General features: G+C 49.1%; 1 protein-coding gene across 2 annotated transcripts in view; it reads right to left on the bottom strand.

The window, feature by feature from the left end:
• The window catches only part of PHF2 (PHD finger protein 2), an 84,780-nt gene that overhangs the window by 26,950 nt on the left and 42,750 nt on the right, over positions 1-15,080 (bottom strand). For both annotated transcript variants that reach the window (XM_087822538.1, XM_087822537.1), the window contains exons 2-4: positions 13,487-13,572; positions 8,138-8,252; positions 1,855-2,015 (exon numbers count right to left, since the gene is read on the bottom strand). In XM_087822538.1, the coding sequence (XP_087678664.1) occupies positions 1,855-2,015; positions 8,138-8,252; positions 13,487-13,572 (362 nt within the window). The remainder of the gene's footprint in view (positions 1-1,854; positions 2,016-8,137; positions 8,253-13,486; positions 13,573-15,080) is intronic.

The following is a 15,080-nucleotide window of genomic DNA, read 5'->3' as shown; positions in this document are numbered from 1 at the left end:
GTGGCCAGGTACCCCCCGGCCTCCAGCTGACTGAAGCACCCCAGTGGGAAGGATCCTGCCGACAACCTGAACACAGACCTGAGCAAGCTTCTCACCATGTGTGCGGGAGTCACTGGGGACAGAGGAACATGCTACATGATACCACAGGGATGCCATCAGCCAGATCCCCAGTATAGGATTTTCCTCAATTCTAATGTGGGAGATTCTCCAGGACCAACAATCCCATTTCTCCAACATACCAGGGGATGGGGAAGGGAGGGGCTGTTCCAAAAGAAAAGAGACTTGAAGGGATATAAAAACCCAGTGCAGTGTGTGGTCTTGTCTAGGTTCTCATTCAAACAGCCAAACGTAAAAGGGTGTTTTTGAGGCAACTGGGGAGAATTTCTGTGGGCCTTAAGATGATATGAAGGAATTATCATTTGTGTTATAGAGTGCAAGAATAGAATTGTGATTACATTTTTAAAAAATATGGTCTGTTAGAACTGTGTACTGGAGTTGTCATGAGTGACATGATGGATGTACCAGAGTTTTGCTTTAAAATACTCGGGGAAGGGGGAAGTGGAAGAGACAAAAAAACAGCCAAAAGCTGGTGGTTTTTGTGGTCAGTACTGGGCAAGTGGGGGCTCACTGTTGACTCCTCTTGTTTTGTGTGTGTGAAAAGTTTTATAATAAAACAAGAGGGGAAAGAAAGGCATTTACAATAAAAGTCTCTAAGACTGCCTTCCCTTGTGGCATAGTGGTGGTGCAGGGGGCAGGGCCTAGGCAGACCCAAACCTGGGGCCTGGAAGACAGAGCCATGGGCAGGATGACACTAGCTCATATGTAGGGAGAGTCTAGAAAAAAATGTGGCTCTTGGGAGGAATCCACTAGATGTTGGCTATTCTTCTGGGTGCTCTTATAGTCCCGGACAGTCATTACCAGACTGGAAAGTGATTCCCTCTCCCTCCCTGCCACAAGTAGGCCAGTCCCTGGGGACCCAGCTCCAGAGAGGAGTGTGGTTTCTGGTTCTCGTACAGATGATTTCATTTAGGTCCCGTGCCCACCACCACTGCAGGCTTTGCAGATGTAGAGGGTCAAGCTTCAGGCAATGGAACAACTCCTCTGTAGTCCCAGCATGTGGCCAGCACTGGCCTGTGCATTTGCCATTTCAGGGAATCTTTGCTTTTCCCCTCACTGGCCACTCAGGCGTCCCCATGAACATACCAAGCCCTGGCAACCATGCGAGTCTCAAACCCAGGACAGTGTGGCCGCCAACCCTGCTAGGGTCAATGCCAGGTGTGTGCGCCTCTCCATGCCAGCTGCCTCATGGATGACGCCTCAGCACACATGGGCACTTCCCTCCACACAGAAGTGTCCTGTCTGAGGGTGTCTACAGTGCTGGGAACTGCCAGGGGACACAAGACGGAGCTGCTGACAGCATCAGCTAGGACCCAGGGGAGCCCAGGAGAGAGGTGGCCCTGGGTCATGGGCAGGTTCATCCTGGGGCAAATGAGCTGGGTCAGCCCCCAGGAGAAGCTGAGGGGGACAAAACGCAAGCCCAGGGGAAGGGCCCTGACCCGGCAGAGCCCTCCTAACATGACTGTCACTAGAGCCCAACAGTAATGGAATTGGCAGCCAGCAAAATCAAGGGGTCTCCAAGACAGACCCCGCTTTATAGCTGGAATAACTGAGAGGGGGAGGAGTCAGGGTCACATGCCAGTTAGGTGGATGTGTGGTCTAATACCAAGAGTGCCCACAACAGAGAACAGAGACCCTGAGTCACACTCAACTCACATGGCACAGGGAAACAACCAGGGCTCCAGACCAGCAGGCCCAGATGCCCACGGCCATATGAATGGGGTGGGGGGCACTTACCCACGTAGTTCTCAACATCGCTGACATAGAAGGTGGGGGCTGGGACCGCCAGGCCCAGCCCATCTTTCTTGGGGACAAGAATGGGCTCCGTGAAGCCATGCTCCTCCATGTAGCCCAGTGTGAGCTGGCTGCCTGGCACACGGGCCACTATGTCTTCCGCACTGTGGGGAAATGCAGGTCAGAAGTCACATCAGCACAGGTCCCAGCCTCTATGCACCATGACAGGCCTGGAGAGGGCCTCAGGGCTTGAGACATGGAGCCCGAGCTCCTGCCACCCATCTCCCAAGGCTCCAAGTGGAGAACTCCCCACAGCCCCATGCCCCGGAGTCACAGGGCAGCCACGGCAGAGTCCTATGCACTCCTCACATATGGAAACCTCAAGGACCAGGAGGCCTGGCTAGGGGTGAGGTGAGTGGTGAGTGGGGGATGGGGATACAACCATCCCTCCTACCAAGGCTGAGATCCTCACCATCTCCCTTGTTCTCCTAGCCCCACCCTAAGCCCCTTAATGGGTGAGTAGACCTTGCACAGGATGGGTTTGGAGTCAGGATACAGCAGATGGAGACAAAGCCCTTCTCAATGATAAATTGACACACAGATTCCACACGTTCCCTATCAAAATACCAGCTGACATCTTTGCAGAAACTGACAAGCTGAACTTAGAATGCTGAAGGAAAATGCAAGGTACCCAGATGACCGAAATAGTCTTAAAAATGAACAACAAAACTGCAAGACACTTCTTAATTTCAAAATTCACTACGAAGCTACAGTAATCAAGACTGTGTGGTATGGGCATACGAAGAGTCCAGAAATAAACCTAAATATATATGGTCAACTGCTTTTCATTAAGAGTGCCAAGACAATTCAATGGAGAAAGAACAGTCATTTCAGTAACTGGTGCATGGGAGAAATGGATATCCACATTCAAAAGAATGAAATATACAAAAATTAACTCAAAATGACCTAAATATAAAAGCTAAAACTATAAAACTTTTAGAAGAAAATACAGGCATAAATCTTCATGACCTTGAATTTAGCACTGGTTTCTTAGATTAGACACCAAAAGCACAAACAAAAGAAAAAACAGATACATTATACTTTATCAAAATTATAAATTTTTGCGGTTCAAATGAGCACTATCAATAAAGTGGAAAGACAATCCACAGGATGAAAGAAAGTATTTGATAAGCGATGAGTATCCAGAATATGTAAAGGACTCTTACAACTCAGCAATAAAAGGACAATCCAATTAATGGGAAGGGGTTAAAATAACAGGGAACCAGACTTCTGGTTTCAAATCTCACATGTAAAGACCTTGGAAGTTGTCACTCCTATCCTCACAACAAGAAAAAAAGTTGAAGACTTAGATTCATCAGGTAATTGGGATTATAGGGAAAAGAGCCACCCCAAAATCTGGAGAGACAGGCATATACAGAAAATCACAGCCAAGACAACCTTACCTGAAGTAGAAGCTGCTGGAGGTAGTAACTGGTAGAAAAAAATACTTAAATGGTAATTTTTGACAAAGTATGGAACTTGAGTGTGGACTAGCTTAACAGTTAAAAACTTGTGGGGGCTCAGTCTCAAAGGAGACCCATACTTTCATGGATTTTACCTTCAAGAACTCTACCAGGTTCTCATAATAAAGACCTGCTCCTATTTCAGGCAGGGGGAGAGGAAAAGTAACTATGTTTAAATACACTCAGAGTGTTCATAACAAAGTTTACCTCCAAGAGAACTTGCTTTACCAGATCCTTATCTGACAGAGGAAGGGCAAGTAGCCAACTGTAGCCCCACAGCCTTCCTGTCTCCGGTAAGGAGAGAAAAAGAAAAGGCCAAGAAATACTTCTCAAGGTGACAGACCAGAGCCTCAAGCCCACTAAAACACTGAACTTTAATCATTAAATTATAGAACACATCCCCTCTCCCAAACCTTATCACCGTATAACAGTATAATAACAATTAAGTATAGTTGAGAGAGCTGCAAGACACTGGCTATTTAAGAAGGATTTCTTAGGGAAACCTGAAGAGAACAAAACGGGGAGAAAAACAAGGAAACTAGAAGAAAGTGATGCCTCTGGCACCCACAGCTACAGCAAACACTAACAGCCCAGCTCCTAGTCAGGCCAACGTAAAACCTCACACTAAATGCCTAATTACCTCAATTCCTATTACCTAGCTTTCAACAAACTATTACAGGGCATGGTAAATGCAAGAAAACCCATAGTCTGAAGAGACAAATCAAGAATCAGAACACGACTCAGGTAAAGCACAGAATTTGGAATTATCAAATAGGAAATTTAAAATAATTATTAATATGTTAAGCACACTAACAGAAAATGTGGACAACATGCAAGAACAGATGGGTAATGTAAACAGAGAGATGGAAACTCTAAGAATCAAAAGGAAATGCTAGAAGTAAAAAAAAAAAAAAACTAACAGAAATGAAAGAAGCATTCATCAGTAGACTGGACACAGCTGAGGAAAAAATCAGTAAGCTTGAAGTACGCCAACAAAAACTTCTCAACCTGAAAGGCAAAGAGATAAAAGAATAAAAAGGGAGGATACAGTATATCCAAGACATGTTGAATAATTACAAATAGAGTAATGTATGCACATGGGCATACCAGAAGGGAAAGGGAGGGAGGGAGGGACGGAGGGAGGGAGGGAGGGAGGGAGGGAGAGGGGAATGTTTGAAGTAATAATAATGGCTGAAAATTTTCCAAAATTAATGATAGACATGTAAGCACAGATCCAGAAAGCTCAGGCAGCACCACCAAGCAACATAAACACCAAAAAAACAAAATATCTTAAAAAAATAAAACTTCACTTACGCATGTTATATTCAAACTGCAGAAAATAAAAGAAAAAGACACTATCTTGAAGGAAGCCAGATGAGAGAGATCAACTCCTGGCATGACAGAGTGAAGAGCTCTACTGACCTGCACCCCAGTGAAATGGGTGAAAATTATTTTAAAAGCTATTCAAGCCTCTGGAATTGGTCCTAAGAGCAAACAGCAAAAGAAGAAACATTTATGCAAGAAAAAAATCTATGAAAGCTTGGTAAAAGAATGGTAAGATTATGTGATATTTGGCCCAAAAACACGCCTTCCCTATACTTTTCCAGCTCAGTGAGGAGCAGGCTCCACTCCAGAGGCTGCAGCCAAGGACAGAGGAATGCTGAATGAAAACGTCCCTCAAGGTCCCAGGTGGAGGGCTTTCTTCCTGGAGGAGCAGGATGTCAATCTTTCTTATCCTCCCCCGTCTGTCTATTGCTGAGGCTAAGTCCTGAGCAAGGTCTGCTAAAAGGTAGGGGCTCCCTTCTTCCACCTAGCCCACACTCATGGAACTGAGGCTCTGCCCTGAGTGTGGCACCCTGAGAAAACTGGGGCTCTGATCACCCTTGCCTGGCCACTTCTCAGCATTCTGCTGGAGGTCCTGGCCAAAGCAAATAGGCAAGAAAAATAATAAAAGTAACCAAGATTGGAAAAGGAAGAAGTAAAACTATTCAAAGATGATTATGATCTTGTGTATAAAAAAACACAAGGAATCCACTAAAATAATTAGAATAAACTAGTTCATCAAGATTGCAGGATATAAGCTCCATAGATAAACATCAACTGTATTTCAGTACAGTAGCAATGAACAATCTGAAAATAAAATTAAGAAAAAACATTTACAAGAGTATTAAAAAGAATAAATTACTTAGGAATAAATTTAACAAAGGAAGTGGAAAATTATACTCTGAAAACTATAAAACATTATTGAAAGAAGTTTAAAAGATCTCAATAAATGGAAACATATCTCATATTCACGGGGTCAGAGACCTAACATTGTTAAGACGGCAATACTGTGAATCTACTTATCTATGGATTCAGCACAATCCATACCGGAGTCTCAGGTGACCTCTTTGTAGAAACTGACAAACTGATCCTAAATTTCATGTGGCATTGCAAGAGACCCAAAATGACCAAAACAATCTTGAAAAAACCAAAACAGAATTAGAGGACTCACACTTCTCAGTTTCAAAACTTACTGCAGAGCTACAGAGCTACATCAATCAAGGCAGTGGAAGACTGGACTAAGGATAAACAGATCAGTGGGACAGAATGACGTGTCCATAAATGAGTGCACAGATCTACGGCTGAGAGATTTTCAACAAGGGTGCCAAGGCCATTTAATAGTGAAAGAATTGTTCTCTTCAACAAGTGGTGCAGGGACAAAACAGACAGCTGCAAGCAAACGAGAAAAAAGAAGTTAGATCCTCACCTCACACTATGTGCAAAAATTAACTAAAAATCAAAGGCCAAACTGTAAGACCTAAAGCTATAAAATTCTTAATAGAAAACATGGGGATAAATCCTCATGATCTTGGATTTGGCAAAGGATTTTTAGATATAACAATAAAAGCATAAACAACAACAAAAAAAGATAGATAAAATAGACTTCATCAAAATTACAAAAAGTTTGTGTCTCAAACGACACCAACAAGAAAAATGAAGTCAACCCATAAAATGGGATAAAGTATTCAGAAATCATATGTCTGATAAGGGACTTGTATATAAAGCATATAAAAACTCCTAGAGCTCAACAACAAAAAGACAAAAATAATTTAAATGGGCAAAGGATCTGAATTGACATTTCTCCAAAGAAGATATACAAATAACCAAAAAAGCAAATGAAAAGATGCTCAATATCACCAGCGATTAGGGAAACACAAATCAAAACCACAGTGAGAGAACACTTCACACCTGCAAGGGTGATTAGAATAAAAAAGTCAGATATCAAGTGCTGGTGAGGCCCTGGCTGGTGTGGCTCAGCTGGCTGGAGCGGCGTCCTGTACACCTGGAGGCGGGGAACTCGATTCCCGGGCAGGGCACATGCTCAGGTGTGGGTTCGGTCCCCCGTGGTCGGGGCTCATAAGGGAGGCAACCTATTGATGTTTCTCTCCCATGGATGTTTATTTCTCTCTCTCTCTCCCCATTCCTCTCCTTTCCTCCCTCTCTCAAATCAATAAAAAAACACGCCCTCAGGTGAGGATTAAAGAACATTTCCTAGAAAGTGCTGCTAAGGACATGGCAAAACTGGAGCCTCCATATGCTGCCGGTAGGAATGAGAAGTGGTGCAACATTTTGGAAAACAGCCTGGAAGTTCCTCAAATAATTAAATATAGAGTTACTCCTAGAATATGAAAACATATGTCCACACAAAAACTTGTACAAGAATGGTTATAACAGAATTATTCACAGTACCTCCAAATCAGAAATAACCCAAATGTCTGTCAACTGATTAACAAATAAACACAATGTTGTGAGCCCACACACTGGAATATTATTCTGCCATGAAAAAGGAATGAAGTGCTAGTGCATGCTATGACATGGGTGAACCCTGAGGACATTATGCTGAGTGAAAGAAGCCAGACACGACGGCCACATATGTATGACTCCATTTAGAAGAAATGTCCACTGCAGGCAAACCCAGAGGCAGGATGCAGATTAGTGGTTGCTTAGGTCTGGGGACAGGGGGAGCAGGGATGGGAGTGATAAAGTTACAGGTTTCTTCTGGGTGATAAAATGTCTAAAATTGATTAACGGTGGTGCACGTATCTGTGACTATACCAAAGACAACTGAACTGTACCCTTTAAATGGCTGATTTGTATGGTATATGAATTTTATCTCAATAAAGATAGAAAAACAGAAAAGAAAAGAAAATGAGCCAGAGGGGGAAAACTGCCTTGTCTATAGAGAACCAAGGATAAGAGTTACACGGGATTCTCATTAGAAACCACACATGAAAAAGAGACTGGGGTGACAGAAAGTGGAATTGTCTGATGACAGCACCATCGCTGAGCGTGGAGGGCTGAGAAGTGGCTCAGAGCAGGTCCCATGTCACCACGCCCCTTTCTTACCAGAAGCCATTCGCACAGCCCTAATCCTGCCCTCTGCCCTCAGGCAGGACAAGGGTGTGGGCAATAGGGAGGGTTAGAAGAACACTAGGGACACCAGGGATACCCATTGACCCTGACCTGGGGGCCAGGACGCACGTCTGGAGAATGGTCTTAGGCTGGACGCTGGCCCCACTCCTCTCCCTTAAGAAGGCCCCATGGGAAGGATACAGCCGGTGGGGACGTGGGTCTCTTGCCTCCCACACCCAGAGGTTCTGAGAAAAGGGGGGTCAACCCCCTGCCAGGGACTGGAGTTTCAGGGAACTATGCTCTGAGTCCCTTTGGGGGTGCACATTGGGCCTAGAAGTGAGCGAGCGGCAGGGGGACATGCTGCCCACCTGGGGAAGGTCCGACTCCGCAACTCCTTGATGAAGAGCTGGCTGCCGTTCTGCACAGGTTTCACATCGGGCGTCTGTCCTGGGCCATGTTTGTGCCAGGTCCGCTTCTTCTTCACTGCAGGGGACACGGGCTGGGTCAGCACCCGCGCAGGCCCCCTCCTTGCATTCCCCTCCCCATGCCTCCAGACACCAGCCAGGAAGGTGGCCAAGGAGTCAAGAATGCAGCCAGACTCAACCGTCCTCAGGCAAAGTCCTTGGGGTCCCTGGGCCCGGCGCACCCAGCCTTCCACACCCACCATTACCCGGCGCCATCACATGATCAGGAGCCCTCACCATCCTCGGCCTCTGGTTAGACCCCCAATCCCACGCCCATCTCATACCTCCCAACTCTGTGGCTCAGTCAATGGCACCAGAAGCTGGGGTCTCCCAGGACCCCTCCCTACTCAGCACCCAGTCTGCTAAGAACTCCTTAGAGGAATCTCCTGCGGTCCCACCAAGGTCGGCCTTCAGGACACCTCCCCACGAACTTGTCTTCAAATAGCACAGACCCTGTCACCACGCTGCTGAGACCATCCTGTCTCAGCAGCCCACAGCTCACATACAGAAACAAGCTGACCACCTCTGCCCTACCCAGTCCTGGGCTGTACCCACCTCATACCCTTCTGCATAGCCACCCTGTCCACGGCACCCTGCCCACCCTCTCAGGCAGCCCTGTCCTCAGGCATGCTCCCAGGGCATTGGTACACACACTTTGGACTTTTTACATGTGAACATGTGCATACATACCCGCTGGACTGTGACACAATTGCACACATACATGTGCACTCACACACATATATGCACATACATGCACACACACCCTACTGGACTGTGAGCCCCCAGGGAGGGAAGTGATTGCCCTGGTTCAGGGCAGCCACAGGTAACTCGGTGAGCAAGGAGGACCTGCTCCTTAGAACTGCTGAGGGGGTCTGAAGGAGGTTGCCCTCCACAGAAATGAGACCGGATATGAGGGACTGATGGCAGGGCCTTCAGGGTGGCTGTCCTTCCCAGATGAGGGTGGGGAGGGAGCTGCAGGGGTGAGCCCTGGGACTCCTGCGCTTCTGAGGTTGTGGGCACGAAGGCAGCTGATGACAGCCCAGTGACGGTGCCTGTCCGAGGACTTCCCTAAAGCAGAAAGGGAACAGCGCGGGTGGCTGGTGGCTGAGCTGGCCTCCATTCCAAATCACCAACCCTTCCCTATCTCCATCAGTCAAGCTGGAGTGATACTATGTCATGCCTGTCTCCATGGCCAAGGTGCGAGTGGATGGTATGGAAACCTGGCAGGATGCAGGCTATGACTTCCAGAGGCAGCACCAGGCCCAGGCATAGATGGGAGATCCAAAGGCTCAGAGTCACCTGCCCAAATCTTTCTTGCCCCACCATGTTGGTGCTGTGTGACCTTGGGCAAGTTAGTGGGCATCTCTGTGTCTTATCTTTAATAGAGAGACACTAATCCTAGCCTCCTGGGCTCCTTCTGAGATGTAATAAGGGAATGGTACTTGGCACCATGCGTGCTCTGGGAAGCTCTGCAGGGCACAAGCTTAGGCCCCTTTCTCACAGCTGCTTGGTCCACAGGCAAACTCAGCACCTATTCTAGACCCACAGGCTCTTCCCCATGTGCCCCATTGTGCCCCTCTGTCCAGAGCCTCTGGGATGGGGGATGAACCTCAGAAAAGAAGGGCTCAGTCCCTACCCCTGCCCATTGATGCCCACCAGAACTAGGCAGTGTCAGGGTCAGGGATAAATCCCCACCACCCTTTAGTTACCCCATCTCAGTCTTTTCTCCCCAGAAGTTTGTAAGCACACACCAAGCAGCTCAGCTCTGCACAGGGGTCACCAAAATGACCCAGGACGATGGCCTTGGGTCATCTCAGCTTCCTAAAGAGCCCAGGGAGCTGGGATAGGGTGCCCATGGCAATGGCAAAGGCAAAGCCCTGGGGTGGGGACACCACCCCAATCACAACCTGGGTCACTCTGATTCTGAAAATAGCCTAAACATCATTGTCTTTTCAACTGGGCCTGTAGTTGCATCAGGAAGTGACCCAGGGACATCCAGTGTGTACAAGGCTTTAGAGTTGACAAGGCACTCTCCCCTCAAAGGGCCTGAGGGGAGGCAGGAGGAGCGGAGTGGAACTTGGCGCACCTGGCCTCCTGAACCCAGGCTGTCCACACAAATGGGGGGGCACTGCCTGCCCCAAGTAGAAGGTGAGCCTGGCTCTAAGGGGGCTCCCACCTATGAGAGGTCCAGTGCATTCAGGGATCTGCGGTGGGATGAGAAGGGAAGCCCAGGGCACACTGGCACCCACGACACTGCAGAGAACAGAGGCTGACTGATGAGACAGGTAATCCTAGTGCTGCATGGGTCAGGCAGGGGGGTGGGGGCGGGTGCAGGCAGGAGAAAGAAGGTGCTGAGGAGGGGACTCCATGTGAATCCCTCTAGGCTGCAGGGTGGGGGTGTTCCCATGCTCCCTAGCCACTGTCTTCCCAGCAGGGCCTGAGGGTGCCTGAGCTGTCGCCTGCATCTGTCCCTCCCTCCGCAGGCAGCGTGGTCCCAGGGAAGCCTCACTTCTAAGGAACAGATTGAGGCTTGAGCCATGCCAGGGTTTTCCCTAGGAGGGTATGCAGAGGCACAAGGATGCACACTACCGGGCACTGAGTGCCCCGCCCCGAGAGGCCACATGAGAAAACTGAGTCTTGGAAGGGGCATGGGGCCAAGTCACAGGGTACAGTGGACAGAGGAGAAATAAGCAGCACCTCCACGTGCCCCCAGGAGCTGGGCCTGAGAAGCAGGTGCTGACCGGCAGTCCTGGACCATCTGGCATTCTAGATCCTCTCTCACGACTGAGCAGCTCCACCACCTCATGGAGAGACTGCCCTGCCTGATGCTATGGCTGGAGCAGGGGGGCTGGGACAACAGCCACAGACAGAGCTGCGAGGCCCGATCTGATCTCTGCAGGGCTCCCCCTGCAGCCCTGGCCAGAGGGCTCCTTCCCTCCCCAGGGCCCGTGACATCCTGAGCCCAGAGGCTGAGAGTACTCCTGCCTATGGCACCCCAAGATCTCTGACAATGCACACCCTAAAGAGAGTTGCCCAGTGGGACACCTGGAGTGTGGGGGCAACACCTCCATCGCCGGGTGTGACACCGAGGCCAGCTCAGGGAGGGTCAAAGTGAGAAGTTAGTGAGTAAAGTAACCTCATCAGCAGTCACAGAGCTAAAGAGAGACAACACTGGGATCAGAGCCACTTTGAGGGTATGCCACCTGCTTTCCATGAGCCTTCATGTCAACTGTCAATGGGGATTCCTTGCCGAGTTCCCATTGGGACCACTAGGCCCTGCACCAAATCTATGTCAACAGGGAAAACCTGTGGGCTTCCCCTCCTCACCTTGCCATGCCCGCTACAAAGCCCACTTAGGGAAGGGAAAGAGGCACAGCCCACGGGTTTGGGGGCTTCCCTGGAAACACAGTGACATAAAGGGGCCTCCTGTCCCCAAGGGGCCTTGCTGTAAAAGGTGTGACTGAGTTGATTTGGCAAAAACCCAACTGGTGTGTCACAGACAGGCTCCAGACAGAGCACAGACTCAGTTCAAATAAAAAGTGATAGCCAATCTGGAATGCACACTGGTGGAAAGTACTAAAACCTGTGCCTTTGTTCTTGATGCCAAATGGCCAACAATAACATCAGACAGGGAAAGCACATATTCATGCACATACATATACACGTACACTTATGCACATGCGTGCAAATACTCACGCACACACATGCTCCCACACATGCACACAGAGAGAACATGCACACACATATATACATAACCTCCACACACACACACACACACACATACATATGCACAACCAGGGAAGGGCTGCTGGGTCCCACTGGGCTGCTGTCCCACAGGCCCTGGGAAGCTGTCTGTAAGTACCAGGAAAAGGTGCCTGCATTTGACTTTAAGTGGCCATAACAGGCAGCTGGGGACCACCCAGCCTCTGCCCAAACCCAGGAGCACAGGAACAGGGGCTGGGTGAGGCAGGCACACATACCTCAAAGGTAGGCAAGCTGTCATCATCAAGGAAGGGTGCTTCTGGGGACACTCAGGGACACTGGAGAAACTGCACTGTGTGTGCACACCAATGCCCACCTCGCACCCTGCTGTAGCCCAATCCCAGCCTCAATTCATGCAATAGCACCCCCCAGAACCACACAGAAGTGTGGCCCCACCCTCCCTGAGCCCCCTAAGACTGTGCCTCCCCAGGACACTGGTGTGTGTGGGGGGGGTGGAGGAGTCAAGAGGGGTCTCTGATCCAGCCCTGCTTTGTCCCTGGCCATGCCCCAGGGTCATGTGGTATACCTCCCCACCCCCACAACAAGTCCCCACCCTGTTCATCTTTCCCAGGCCCTGAGCCTTCCCAGTGGCTCAAGAGGTGCCAGAAATGCCACCAGTTAACCCATGGGGAGGTAGTCACCTCCTGTATCTGCTGAAAAGCAGTGACGAGACAGTCAATGTGGTAATTAGAGCAACACCAGTGCTGCCAAGTCCCCAGGGTACAAGTGTAGGTTAGAAACTGCAAACTTGCTGCCACCAGCCAAGGCCAGTGTCCAGCCTCCACCTTCTTTGAGCAGCCCTGACCCAGGCTGGAAAGCAGAAGCCACATTAACACCCTCATGCCATCTGCCTTGTTCCCAGGCTGGCCCCTTCTGTGGTCTCTGCAGACCATAGCACCTCATCCCCTTTGAGTTCAGCCTTGCAATTTGTCTTTCAGCCATGACATGGGCACCCCTGGAGCCACCTTGGATGAGCCTAAACCTTTGGGGAGCCCCCAGAGTAACTGCCACACCCCCAAGAGACCAGAGGAAGGTGGGGATAAAACCCTTGGGATTGGCAAACAGCAGGCAGTTTGGGAAAGGAAATCGACTGATTCCCTGAGGGGTGGAGAAGGGAGGAAGAGCAGATCCCCATGATGCAAATTTCAAGACCCCAGCAAGGCAGAAGTCAGCTGGGCAGGGGTGGGCTGAGCAACCCCTTGGATAGCCCTGCAGCACATCCCCGTCTCAGGCCAGCTTGGCCCCTGCAGGTGCTGGAGTTTGCAGCCCCTGCTAAGGCCTTTGAGAGCCAAAAGAGTCTCTGCACAGTGGCTATGAGTGCGGGAGCCGATCAGGAGGGGCTGCAATGGGTCTGGCAAGGCCATAGGGGTGGTAAAGGAGGCCAGAGATGGTCCCCAAGCACGAGGGTGTGACCACCCAGAGAGTTTTACCCCAGCAACCCAGGTCAGGAGTCCATCAGAGCCGAGCTGCAGCGCGTGGTGCTGTACTTACGAGTGGACTTCCCGTGGGTTTTCTCGCAGTTGGGGCAGTGGTATATGTCGATGTCTGGGGCCTCCTCCTCTTCTACTCCAACACAGCTGAAACGCAGGGAAAAGGTATCACTGGCGGTCAACAATTCCACGACCACTTCCTGCAAAGATTCCCGCAGCTCTTGCTCACCGCTTGGGAGGGTCCGGGCAGTGTGCACGCAGATGGGCAGAGTGTGTGCGGGGACACTGGCCCACGGGGACAAGTCAGGCAACGAGGAGGGGGAAAGGAGGGGTAAGGAAGGCCTTGCCAATGCATGACCAGGAGAGGAGACAGAGCGGGTGGTCCAGCAGGCCTGCCTCCATGAAAGCTGTCACTGCCCTGTCACCACGGAGCTCAGGGAGGCTAAGGGGGTCACTTCACTAGGGGCAGCTCGGAGCCATGGTCAGGGTCCCTTTGGACCCCAAGAGGGACTGCATAAATCTCCCCGGGAGCAGCAGCATGGTGCTGAGACAACTAGATATCAAAAGAATAAAGCTGAACTCCTATCTTATACCATATACAAAAATTAATTGAAAACAGGTTAACAACCTACATATAAGAGCTAAAACTGTAACACTCTTAGAAGAAAAGAGAGATAAATCTCCACAGCCTTGGATTTGGTCATGGATTTCTAGATACACCAAAAGCTCAAGCAACAACAGAAAAATAAATTAGATGTCATTAAAAACTTTTGTGGCCTGGCCAGAAGTGGCTCAGCGGTTGAGCTGCAGCCTATGATCCAGGAGCTTGAGGTTCGAATCCTGGTCAGGGCACATGCCCAGGTTGCAGGCTCGATCCCCAGCAGGGGGCGTGCAGGAGGCAGCCGATCAATGACTCTCTCATCATTGATGTTTCTCTCTCTCTCTCTCTCTCTCCCCCTCTCCCTTCCTCTCTCTGAAACCAAAGATATATTTTAAAAAAACAAAACAAAAAACTTTTGTGCATTTAAGTACACTATCAAGAAAGTGAAAAGACAACCTACAAAACAGAAGAAAATATTTTTAGGTCATACACCTTGATAAGGGCCTAGCATTCAGAACAGGATGGTTAAAATTTTTAAAAGAAGGAAAAAACCCAGAAACTAACAAGCACTGGCAAGGATATAGAGAAGTTATAACCCTCTTACCTGGCTGGTACAAATGTAAAATGGTGTGGTTTCTATGGAAACAGTATGGCGATTCTTCAAAAAGTTAAAGATAGGATTACCCTATGACCTAGCAATTCCACTTCTATCTATACACCCAAAAGAACTGAGACAGGCATCAAATCCTTTTATACAAACGTCACAGCAGCATTAGTCACCGTAGCCAAAAGATGGAAGCACCCCAAATGTCCATCAGCTGACAAATGGGTAAAGAAATTGTGGTGTATCTATACAACGGAGTAGTATTCAGCCATAAAAAGGAATGAAGGGCTGACACATGCTACAACATGGATGAACCTCAAAAAAGTTATGCTGAGTGAAAGAAGCCAGACATAAAAGGCCACATATTATATGATCCCAATTATATAAAATGCCCATATTAGACAGAGGATGGCTGGTGGTACTGGGAGTAGGGGGTAGAGGGGAAAGGGA

This window comes from Miniopterus natalensis, chromosome 12 (assembly GCF_054644295.1).
Source record: "Miniopterus natalensis isolate mMinNat1 chromosome 12, mMinNat1.hap1, whole genome shotgun sequence".
NCBI classification, from domain to species: domain Eukaryota; kingdom Metazoa; phylum Chordata; class Mammalia; order Chiroptera; family Miniopteridae; genus Miniopterus; species Miniopterus natalensis.
The sequence above is the reverse complement of the archived record's forward strand: the minus strand, read 5'-3'. Positions and strand labels throughout refer to the sequence as shown.